Raw genomic sequence first — 10,859 nt, 5'->3', positions numbered from 1 at the left:
GGGGGGAGAGAAAGAAGTTGGGAAGACGAGAGGGAGGGCGAGAGAATGAGGAATAGGATTAGGATTGGGAATGCTGGGACCGAGTCCGGAACAGGCCTGGGAGGATCTGGTTGAGTTTGGAGCTTAGTCAGTCTCGACTGTAGTTACCACGGAGTAGTTAGCTAAGTACCAAAGGTACCTATTAATATTAACTAGGCCAGTAAACTGTAACTAAGATGTGCTCCTTAATCACTAGGTAGGTACGGAGTACCTAGGTAGTTATGGTGGTGTCGAGGCTACCTTAGTACCTATGCAGTAGGAACCTAGGTACGGTATGGACTGTTCATTACTGCTGATACTGTTAAAAAAAATGATAGAATAATGAAATGAAGAAGGAAAAAAAAAGAAAAAAAAAAAAAAAAAGAAAGAAAGAAATATATTGCTATACTACATAGTCAGCTAGAGTCTGTCAATACAATTGTCGCATCCAGCTGAGGAATTTGGGGGCAGGTCTTATTGTCCGGATGCGACCGTTAGCTGGGTCGAGACCTGTCTAGGCATCTCTTAGTAGTAGGTAGCAGTAGTTACAGAGTAACTACATAGATAGGTGTCTGCCTCAGGTTAGTTACTGAACTCGACACCACAGGTACTCTGTACCTCTATCACTCACGACTCATCAATTTATTATCAAGAGAATAATCACCTACTAAGCTATTCATATTCAAACAAAGTATTGTACAGGTAGTAGTTAGTTATCTCAACCCTCGTACCTCAGTCCCTGGACGATCGCCCATGGTTCCAACTTCCCAGAACCACTTATCGCCCTCGAGGCCCGTGACGGCCGCCCATTCGCCGGATCGAAAAATGGCCGGCTCGTGGTGGGCGTTGCGGCCAGCCATTGGTAGCCAATCGTCGCGTTCATCGCCGTGTTGCTGCCTCGCCTCCCCAGGCGCCCAATGACGAGTACAGCGTTGCGGCTTCTTGGTGCCTCTAGGACCAGGTTGGTACCTACCTAGGTACCTACTCCGGAGTAGGTCTACCTAGTAGGTACTGAAGGGAGTACTATGTTATCAGGTATTAATCTACTTTGTATATGTATTGAGGTACTCCGTACCCTAGGTACTTAAAGTACTACCTGGGTAGATAGATACCTAGTAGATACCTACTCTAGGTAGTTACTAGGTGATACCAATAGATTGCGAGTTCCAAGCAAGTACTGTGCCTGTGCTTAAGTCACCCCACAGTCCGGTCTAGAGACTCACTTGTCACACCGCAGGATCGGAACGCTGGAATGGCTCCTACTCGTCGTGCATGCGCCATCGTCCGCTAAGCTGACGGATTCTATTTCCTAGGGACGAGGTCCTGCTGTATTACTACTGCAACAGTGTACTCTGTAGTAGGCACTCGGGAAAGTATCGTATGCTGTCTGAGAAGACGATGTACCTGTTGGATTCAATTTATCGTAACTGCTCCAGGATTCATCGATTGACATGAATTAAGAAAATCTTTTTTATCTGCAATCCTAGTATACAGTACGAATGCTCATTTCCGAAAAATATTATAAACGCCGCAGGGTATGCCAGTAATAAGAGTCAGGTCAACCCGAGGTCAACGGGAGGGTCAAGATGCTAAGACGCGTAGATACATTCACTTCTGAACGTGCGGTTTCGGTTCGACGATTCCAGCCTAGACACATTAGCATCAGCACTTGGGTTCTTATACTTCTGGCACTTCTGCGTACAATGTTCAATAACCGCCACGCCGAATCGCTCGGCTGCGCTCCCACGCCGACCCAGTACTTCGCCCGTGAGATGTCCAGCGAGATATCCTTGTAAGGCCGGGTAGTGCCCGAAGCATCGTCAAACAGGGTTGTCGGCCGCTTGGGAATCGGATTGTACGTTCCAATCACTTCGAGAGGCTTCGAACCGCGCGCGGATCTATTCGTAGAACAAGAGTCAGATAACTGGGGGGGGGTGTTTTTTTTTTATTCCCTCCATATTGAGGTCCAGATCGAGGTGTTGGAAGCGTACCGTGCTTGCGTCACGACAATATTGTAAAAAGGCTGGCGCTTGTTGCCGAAGCGAGCGAGCCGGATCCTCACAACCATCTTGACGGTCTGATAGAAGGGTGTGGTCTTCGTACTGGTCGGAAGTTTGATGGTCGTTGCTTCAAACGTCAAACTGCCAAACTCGACGAGCAGTCGGAAATAGAGATGTTCCGGGCTCTCGCCTGATATGGACTAGCGCAGTATGCGCCCATGATGCAATAACGACATAGTTCTATCAAACAATATCAAACAGAATCAGTAGTAGGTATTCCACTCAGTTAGGTATTTTGCTTGAGGGCACCCAAATGACCAAATTGCTTCGATTCACCCGTCAATTCAGTAGAACAACCAGAATGTCTTTGAAGGTGGGCAGTTGAAACACATTTGGAGCACATCGAACTAAGTTACTATCAGGCCATCTCCGCCAAAGACGCCGCCTCTCTCGATAGGGATCTCATGGACCCAGAGATTGGGGGGTGGTCGCTAGACCAGCTGATGGAGTTGGCGGGTCTCTCTGTGTCTCAGGCAGGTCTGTATAAGTCAATCGGTGTACTACAACTACAGTACTAAACAAACCTAGTCTATCGTGTGCACCCACCGAGTAAAGGAAAGAATGTCCTGGTGGTCTGTGGACCTGGTAACAACGGTACTCTTCTCTGCCTACCTAAGAAAGTACTTAAGTTCAGACCAGAGCTGATCAGCATTAGGAGGCGATGGTCTCGTCGCAGCCCGTCATCTAGCCCAGTACGGCTACACACCCTCCGTATATTATCCGAAAGAAGGGAAAAATGAACTCTACCAGGTATCTACAAACAGGAATTCAGTTTAGAAAAAGGGGGGGCTAATGTCTCTACCAGCGCCTCAAAAAACAACTCCACAATCTTTCCGTCCCTTTCGTGCAGGAAGCAGACTTCCCCTCCTCCCTCGTCACCTCCCACTTCCTCATCGACGCCATCTTCGGGTTCTCCTTCGGTGGCCCCCTACGCGAACCGTTTCCCTCGATCATCACCCAAATAGAATCTTCGAATATCCCCGTCCTGAGCGTCGACGCACCAAGTTCCTGGGACATAGCGGCCGGCCCGCCCAAATCCGGACCAGGAGCGAACTTCATGCCGGCTTGCTTGATCTCGTTGACCGCCCCAAAACCCTGCGTCATGTATTACAGGGGTAGACATTTCGTCGGGGGGAGGTTCCTCACCAGCCAGATCGCGGAGAAGTATGGGATCAACGTTCCTCAGTATCCGGGTGTCGAGCAGATTATCGAGATCGGGGTCGATGCTGAGGGGAGACTATAAATCTACGAACTTCTTATGGATATCTATTATCTATCGAGAGTGGGGTAACCGAGTTAATTCATATGTATTGTTCATGACGAGTCAACTACGTAAAGAACTAGGCAAACAAGTCGCGAATCTCGCCGATCACGCTCTTAATCCGCGGCTCCTTTCCCAAGCCTGTGGCTGATAGTCGGTTGAGGATCGCTCCCAGATCATATACCTCCCGTGCTGCGCTCTGGACTTCCTCGCCAAGACTCTTGACCAGGGTACCCACGGCAACCAGGGCGCGGTAGACGACTTCCGAGTCCTTTTCCGATGCGAGGGTCTTGGCGAGTTCCTCCAGAAGCACGAGGCCTCGTTCTGCCGATTCGGGACTGGACTCTCTTCCGTCAGAGGTCAGATAGACGGCATAGTTGATGTACACGGTTGTTGCGGCAACTGTCACGTTGCGGTTCGGGGGCGTGCCGGCTCCTGTTAACGCGGATTTGAGACACAACAGCAGCTGCTCGAATCGTGACGTTACCAGCGTGCGACCGGTTTCCGTTTCGAATAGGTTGGCAAATAGCCGGGTGGCGAGCATCGTGTTGTTTACGGTGAGCGGTGCATTGAATGCCCCGCTAGACTGGAGAGCAGATACCAGGTCCTGGCCGTTGTAGTCGACAGTGGCAGTCAAAGGGGACGCCGCAGCCAAAAGCCTCAGCAGATCCAGAGCCGGGAGTCGACTGGTAACCGGCCACGTGGTGATAATTTTGTATAACAGGCTCGCCCCTGTTTCCACGGTGGGGGAATCTTCAAGGTGTTCAGACGATTCAAGTTGACTGCAGAGGGCGCCAACGACATCAATTTCCGAAGGACTCAAAGAAAGATCTTTTGAACCAGACGAGACCAGCTGCTGATTCAGCTCCTGGAGCTTCTTGAAAATCACTTTCAGATTGGCCGACTTGATGGAAAGATAGGTTTTCTGAGGAAGCACCTTGGGGCGCTCTGTGGGAATTATTGGCGCAGTCGCTTCGGCGGCGGCAGCGTCACCTGGGCGATAGCGTCTTTCCTGGCCCCAGGGATCTGAACCAGTTCCCTGTGGCTCCTGGGAAGGCTGTCCAAGGGTGGCGCCCTGTGTGTTCTGGAGAATGAAATTTGCAACCTGGTCAAGATATCCCATGGGAAGCTCATTATCCTGGATAAATTTGGAGGCCACTGTGTATGGATTCTGAGAGAGGTTGAAGGGAAGTTTCAGGGGAGGCTTCCCGTCTTCAATGTCCACATCGAAGACGTAGTCATACTCTTGACCGAGGTACTCCGTCTTGCGGCCACTGCTCGCGGCAGCGTCGACGACCGTACCCACTGCAATCCATTCTTGGGTGGCCGCTGACCATGTGTGCGCCGTGACACTTCCGTCAGCCTCACGGATCATCTGAACTTGACCCTCCTTTGTGCCGGACTTTTGGTTCAAAAACTCTGGACCAGGAAGTTTTTCCTTGTTGATTTTGCCGACCTGTTGTTCGGGAATTGCGGATTCCTTCACGGCTTGATCGAAGAGCTGCACGACTTCTGGACTTGCGTGGCGAGCCTGGTCTCGGCTGAAAACCCGAGTAATTCGATCGCTGGCACCCGTCACAATATCCCCGGTATCCTTGCAAACTGCAACACTCCAAACTGATATAGCTGGGTGTGTAATTGTCTGGACACACTGGGTGCCATTCCAAATTCTCACGGTACGGTCCTCGCCGGAGCTGACCAGTTCTCCGGAAGGCAAGGCAGCCACGGAGTAGATGAAACTGTCGTGTCCATGGAGCTCTGAAACCAGTCGACCTTGAAGATCGAAGAGTCTGATTACTCCATCGTTGCTGGCGGAAGCGAACTGGGCTCCGGTCGAGTTCGAGGCGGGAACCTTGCAGAGAGCTCGGACGACATCGCGAGAATCCTTGATGCTCCGTATAAGCTTACCGGAAGTGTTGAATATCCGTATTACCTTATCGGCACAGCCTGTGATATGTCAGGGAAGCGTGAGAGTCTGAAACAATAACCTTGACCTACCAGTAATAACAGTATCCTTGTCATACGCCAGGACTGCCCAAACACTCCCTTGGTGGCCCTCCAAAACCGTTTCACATTCCCAGTTGCCAACGCGCCAGAGCCTTGCCGTACCGTCCCAGCTACCACTAACGACCCAGCCGCCTTCAGGGCACACGTCTATCGCACAGACGTTGTGGCTATGACCCAACAGCATCGCATCGGCATTGTCATTCGCGGTCTTCCCCGGCTGTCTTGCTTCAATAATTGTGTCTTGCCCTCCAGAAAGAATAAGACCCTCTGGAAAATCAGGCGTGGGAGGGTAGTATGCCAAAGCATTGATGAACGCAGAGCCGTGGGAGGAGATCGTGTAGTCGTACGTAGGAGGCGGGGTAGAGGTCAGCTTCCAGAGCCGCACCGTCGCATCACGAGAAGCAGATATCACGGCGTTAGTGTTTGGGAATGCCACCGCACGTACCTAAAACGTTTTCGGGGGAAATGAGTCAGACACCAGGTTGCGGGATGCTACGGAGGTCAGGGGGAGAGTTGGGGGTTGTCCTTACATCATCGCCATGGCCCTCCAGGGCAGCGGAGATCTTGAAGTCAGGCATACATAAGACTGTAACCTTTTCCAGTAATAAGAAAGCTCAATCAGTATATCAGAAGGTCCTCTGAATCACGAGTCCCAGAGATGAGGCGGAGAAAGAAGTGTTCTGGCCACCATCGTAGAGGGGTTGGCCGTTGTTGACCCTCGTGGTCATCAAGCATCATATCACGTGGGCGGTGGGAGATAGGCTGAAGCAGCAGCTAACAAAGCCGGAGCTGCAACTTCTCTGGGCTTCTAGCTTGATCTACCAACCGTACAGAGACTTGTGGGATGACCAAGACTGCGGGTGAAGACTGTCTTCCCAGCTCTTCTGCCAGCCATAGAGTAAAATAGCCAGCTGGATGATTAATAACGCGCAGCGAATCCGCACATCTTCCTAGGCATACCCAGGGCTTGCTTCGGTTCTTGCGACCTTTGCACAGACAAGAGGCGGTGAGATAATCCTGCAGCTGTGCGGCCTTTATTCGAAAACGCCCAAGTCACGAGAAGAACCAGCCATAGCAAAACGCTCGCCCGATATGCATGCTCAAGCTCATCCCAGAAATTCTCACGTCGGTCCGACCAGTTCCCGTATAATTTCCCTGTGGGGAAGGCGAAGGCTGAAGCAGTGAAGCTCCGCTCCCTCACGTGCTGGTACTAGGCTCCAACAGGACTAGCGCTGGAGCTGCCGGACATTTTGATCGGAGCCAGCATCAATAAGTTGTGTTATCAAAAAGTATCACCGCTGAGTCCAGCAACGTTCCTTGTCTCTTCGTTTTGTCGGACTTGTGGAGTGTGTCTCAGCTGGGGTCTCGGGTCTTTTCTTCCTTGCCTTGCCGGTAGTTTCATTTCCTCTTGACAGCAGTGTTCTTTCTTCCTCAGTCGTTCTTTGCTTGTGACAACCCCGCCTTGCCTCTGACGACTTGACGACGCTCACGAATTTCCTGTATTTTTACATGGTCTTTTCTTTGCGAGGTGCTAAAAGTTCTCCGCCTGCTATCTGATCCGATCGGAGCTTTACTCGATTCACCGAGTCAGAGTCTCGGTTGATCGTCCTAACGGCCGCTTTTGAATAAAAACGGCGTTTCGGGAAAATAGTCGTTGACAAGTTATATTCTTGATCTGAGATCTGAAATGGCTTCAGGTAAGACAATGGCCCTTTACTCGGCCTCTCTTCCTCTCTGTTCTGTCCCAGCGAAGAATCATCCAGCCCTAACAAAGAGCAGACATTCCAAAAGTAGTTCCTCTTACCTGCCATGGGCATTCTCGCCCCGTGCCGCATTTGAGCTTCTCTTCCACCGTTGAAGATGACCAGTATTATCTCATCTCCGCCTGCAAAGGTATCGATTGCCTCAAACCTCGCACGTAACACAGCAGATTTAATCGAAATTTCCAGATAACAACCCGATGCTGAGGGATGGAATAACGGGCGATTGGTACGTCTTGAATTGAACCCAATCCTTGTTTGCTCCTTAGCTAAACAACGTGGTTTAGGATTGGTACTTTCCTCGGTCACAAAGGCGCGGTATGGCAGGCCCGGCTATCGACGGATGCCACCATTGCAGCAACGGCGGCCGCAGACTTCTCTGCGTATGTCTCTCCCTTTCACGCCGTGGTTGTCTGAGAATATCCGCCCTAACCTCATGACAACAGTAAGGTCTGGGATACCCACACCGGCGAGTGCCTGCACACTTTACAGCATTCCCACATTGTCCGAGCCGTGGCTTTCCCCATCCAAACATCTCCCCAGGTCTTGGCTACCGGTGGAGTGGAGAAGAAGCTACGGATCTTTGACTTGAGCCGCAGTGAGGGCAGCAACGGTTCTTCTCCTTCTTCTCAGTCCGGCGGTGTCAGCGCGCCGGGCTCAAATTTACTCACGAGTTATGAAATTGGGCCAGGTGTGCACAATGGGACCATTAAATCCATTGTCTGGAACCAAGATTACAACATTCTCACCACAGCTGCCGAGGATCGGAAAATCAGATGGTGGGATCTCCGATCTCGGCACCCTGTCGTCGAGTTCGCGGTTGAAGGCACGATCGGGAGCTGCGAGTTGAACAGCCTGGCCGTCCGGCCCAACGATCCGGGCATTCTCAGCGTCGCAGCGGGGAAGAGTGTGTATCTCTTCGACGGCAGCACCCCTGGTCGACTCTTGAAGAAGATGGACTTCCGGTACGAAGTTGCCAGTGCGGCGGTGAACAACGAGACCGGCCGCCTCGTTGCTGGTGGTGCCGAGGATACATGGGCTCGCGTGTACGACCTGCACACCGACGAAGAATTGGGTATGCCAGAACTTTTCCCTTGCGCATGATGTCCTTCTCTCACTAAAGATTCTATGCAGAAGTTCAAAAAGGCCACCACGGGCCCATCTGGTCCATCAGCTTCTCTCCCGATGGCAAGCTCTACGGCACTGGAAGCGAAGACGGGACCATCAAGTTATGGAAAGCTTGCCGAGAGCCGTATGGTTTATGGCGGTAATCATGTTGAAATAAATATAATACGAACTTTACCTTTTGAGGTACCGTCTAGTGATCACTTTCAGAATTCATGCCCACCCACTATAGGGTAAAATCAACTACCTAAGATAAATCCAGTATTGAAAATTGAGAATTACGGAAATCGACTATGATCAATACATACCGCCGTAGATAATTCACCGTACCTTCATACGGTCTACACCTCAAGAGGATAAATCACCCTATGTTCTCAATTTGATACATTCCGATGATACACCATGACCGGGAAGTGACAGAACGAAAAAAAAAACGGAGTAGAGAATAGTTATGACCCAACTAGATGTACTTTTCAGCCTAGAGGTGGAATGTCAACCTGCCAAAAGAAGAGAGGGAAAAAAAGAGAGAGAAGGGAAGGAAAGCGGGAAAAGGATCTTCATATGGAGTTCAATGACGGATGTGTTCACTCGATCATATCAATATCGTCATCGTTCACCACAGGAGCAGTAGCAGCCTGTGTCTCTGCTGCCACCGGAGCAGCACTGCCAGCATCAGCAACACCCGCACCAGCCTGCTCCTCGGTGCCGGCTCCCGATTTCGCAGTTCCCCAGTAGTCTTCCATCTCCTGGTCAAGCTCTTCCTGGGTCTTGCGAGGCCGACTGTTCGGCGCACGGCGGTCGCCCTTGGTTTTGTCGTCCCGGCGTTCACCACCTCCTTGGCGCCGATTGGCACCGGCACCGGCACCAGCTCCGGCTCCTCCGGTCCTGCGAGGCGAAGTCCGTTGCCTAGGCACGTAGCGGTCAATGTGGTCGGGAGCAGGCTTCGACACATCGCTGCGGCGGATACGACCTTCGCCGCGGCGGCCACCGCGGCGGCGATCCCCATTGTTATCACGGTCATTGCCTGGGCTCAAACTGCGTGCATCTCTTTCGCGAGGACGCTCCACCCGATCAAAAAGACTTCCCTTCGGTTTCTCCACGTTGTCGAAGGGATTGCGGTCCCGTCTGCCACCACCGCCGGGAGGAAGTAGCGTCAAGCGAACAGGCTGGCCCTTGGCATTGGCACCGTCGAATTCGGAGATGGCTCGGCGCGCATCACCAACACGGTCGTACGTAACGTAAGCAATGCCTTCCGAGCGCCCGGCGCGATCATACACGAGAGAGACGGCAGAAATAGTACCGATGCGGGAGAAGAGATCCTTTTAAATCACGGTTCCGTCAGCCATGAAACAGATGCAAACCTTTTCGGGTCAGAATCGACAAACCTCAAGATCGCTCTCAGTAATGTCGTAATGAAGGTTCTCAACACGAATTTTTGCACCCCTGGACAAGAGATTAGTGTTTGCTTGGCATACACTTCGTCAGATTGAAAAGAACGGCATACTGATCGAGGGACGACGAATATTGGTCACCATGGGTACGTCGCTGGGAACGGTACGGACGGGCTAAGATGAACCGTTAAAAACGCGGGAGGCATGAATGGCGACATGACCGTGGAATCAACAAACGCACCATCTCTGTCGTCTTCGAACTTGTCGTGGACCCAATCGCTATACCACGAGAAGCAGTCAGCACGGCCATCTTCACATCTTGCTCCAGAAAATCCTTGCAATTACCGATCTAAATCAACGCGCTCATCTCTGTAGGGCTGTTCAAGTCGTAACCAGAGAGACAGTGTCAGCCAAGATATGTCATGGAAGATGGCTCCATTTCCTGAGGCTCATGCTGCAGCCTTCCAAGCAGACCAATGTCACATCTTCTCTTTTGTGCGTCATCAAGCGCCAGGAGGATTATTCGAAAGGAGAACAGGAGGGAGGGACCTAGGGAGCTTGTGGTCAGTCAAGCCCAGCTGCGGGTTGAGTGGGTGTGGCACTGGGCAACGCTCACCTTTTTCACGCCATCACGGCGACGATTCTGTGGTTGGCGACGACCACGGTTCTGATTCTGATTCTAGTTTTATGATAGTCAGTATTAAAACCATAGAGGTGATCTATTGAGCAACAGTTGCAGTGCAGATCATTCAAAACCCAGGATAAGAATCAAGCTAGCTAGCTTACAGGACGTTCGGCGATAATCTCATCTAAGCTGCGATCCATCTTAATATAATTTGGAGTCACTAAGATGTGTGATAGAGAAATTGACGAGAAAATAGAATAGGAGGAGAGTAGAGGTTTCTTGACTCAATAAGCAGAAGGTTGCAAGTGGACAAGCTGCTTAAGCAGAGCTAAACATTAAACAACAGATTCATCACGTGATAAGAAAATAAATTAATTTAACCAAGCAGATAACTGTATAGTAAGTAGTAGTAACTAGAAGGTCGTAAGTTAATAGACTGTTTCTCTACAACATCTGCCTGGTTTCCTTATGATATAATATTTAACTTGGTAGGGTAAACAGAGCGATTTTCCAGGAGCTTCCCTGATCTTATAAATTATGAATATTCTCCCTCTCGTGGGCTTCCCATTATAAAAATTTCCTACAGTCTCACCTTCGCATTATATATTTCTG

At 50.8% G+C, this 10,859-nt stretch overlaps 6 protein-coding genes across 6 annotated transcripts; 2 read left to right on the top strand and 4 right to left on the bottom strand.

The window, feature by feature from the left end:
- Positions 1-1,517: 1,517 nt before the first annotated feature.
- On the bottom strand, positions 1,518-2,252 carry ASPZODRAFT_130282 (hypothetical protein). The gene is made up of 3 exons (XM_022722469.1): positions 2,010-2,252; positions 1,721-1,916; positions 1,518-1,665 (listed from the first exon to the last, which is right to left on the bottom strand). The coding sequence occupies exons 1-3, from the start codon at positions 2,084-2,086 to the stop codon at positions 1,627-1,629; spliced, it is 312 nt and encodes a 103-aa protein (XP_022582815.1). The 5' UTR covers positions 2,087-2,252; the 3' UTR covers positions 1,518-1,626.
- Positions 2,253-2,379: 127 nt separating this feature from the next.
- ASPZODRAFT_14450 (hypothetical protein) lies at positions 2,380-3,321 on the top strand (the record flags this gene model as incomplete). Its single annotated transcript, XM_022725011.1, has 5 exons — positions 2,380-2,391; positions 2,441-2,555; positions 2,607-2,672; positions 2,734-2,828; positions 2,884-3,321. The coding sequence occupies 5 exons, from the start codon at positions 2,380-2,382 to the stop codon at positions 3,319-3,321; spliced, it is 726 nt and encodes a 241-aa protein (XP_022582814.1).
- A 97-nt stretch (positions 3,322-3,418) lies between these two features.
- Positions 3,419-5,924, bottom strand: ASPZODRAFT_62655 (hypothetical protein; the record flags this gene model as incomplete). Its single annotated transcript, XM_022729095.1, has 3 exons — positions 3,419-5,286; positions 5,338-5,791; positions 5,877-5,924. The coding sequence occupies 3 exons, from the start codon at positions 5,922-5,924 to the stop codon at positions 3,419-3,421; spliced, it is 2,370 nt and encodes a 789-aa protein (XP_022582813.1).
- Positions 5,925-7,033: 1,109 nt separating this feature from the next.
- Positions 7,034-8,377, top strand: ASPZODRAFT_14448 (hypothetical protein; the record flags this gene model as incomplete). The annotated part of the gene is made up of 6 exons (XM_022725008.1): positions 7,034-7,043; positions 7,126-7,239; positions 7,296-7,335; positions 7,394-7,489; positions 7,553-8,181; positions 8,241-8,377. 6 exons carry the CDS (start codon positions 7,034-7,036, stop codon positions 8,375-8,377), a joined length of 1,026 nt encoding a protein of 341 aa, XP_022582812.1.
- A 438-nt stretch (positions 8,378-8,815) lies between these two features.
- Positions 8,816-9,679, bottom strand: ASPZODRAFT_62487 (hypothetical protein; the record flags this gene model as incomplete). The annotated part of the gene is made up of 2 exons (XM_022729080.1): positions 8,816-9,550; positions 9,617-9,679. Coding segments are annotated over 2 exons (798 nt in total), but the record flags the coding sequence as incomplete, so codon positions are not given.
- Positions 9,680-9,686: 7 nt separating this feature from the next.
- On the bottom strand, positions 9,687-10,541 carry ASPZODRAFT_1558550 (hypothetical protein). The gene is made up of 4 exons (XM_022726242.1): positions 10,409-10,541; positions 10,239-10,301; positions 9,968-9,999; positions 9,687-9,901 (listed from the first exon to the last, which is right to left on the bottom strand). The coding sequence occupies exons 1-4, from the start codon at positions 10,445-10,447 to the stop codon at positions 9,760-9,762; spliced, it is 276 nt and encodes a 91-aa protein (XP_022582810.1). The 5' UTR covers positions 10,448-10,541; the 3' UTR covers positions 9,687-9,759.
- Between the last annotated feature and the right edge of the window lie 318 nt (positions 10,542-10,859).

This window comes from Penicilliopsis zonata (assembly GCF_001890105.1).
Source record: "Penicilliopsis zonata CBS 506.65 unplaced genomic scaffold ASPZOscaffold_4, whole genome shotgun sequence".
Classification (NCBI taxonomy): Eukaryota; Fungi; Ascomycota; class Eurotiomycetes; order Eurotiales; family Aspergillaceae; genus Penicilliopsis; species Penicilliopsis zonata.
The sequence above is the reverse complement of the archived record's forward strand: the minus strand, read 5'-3'. Positions and strand labels throughout refer to the sequence as shown.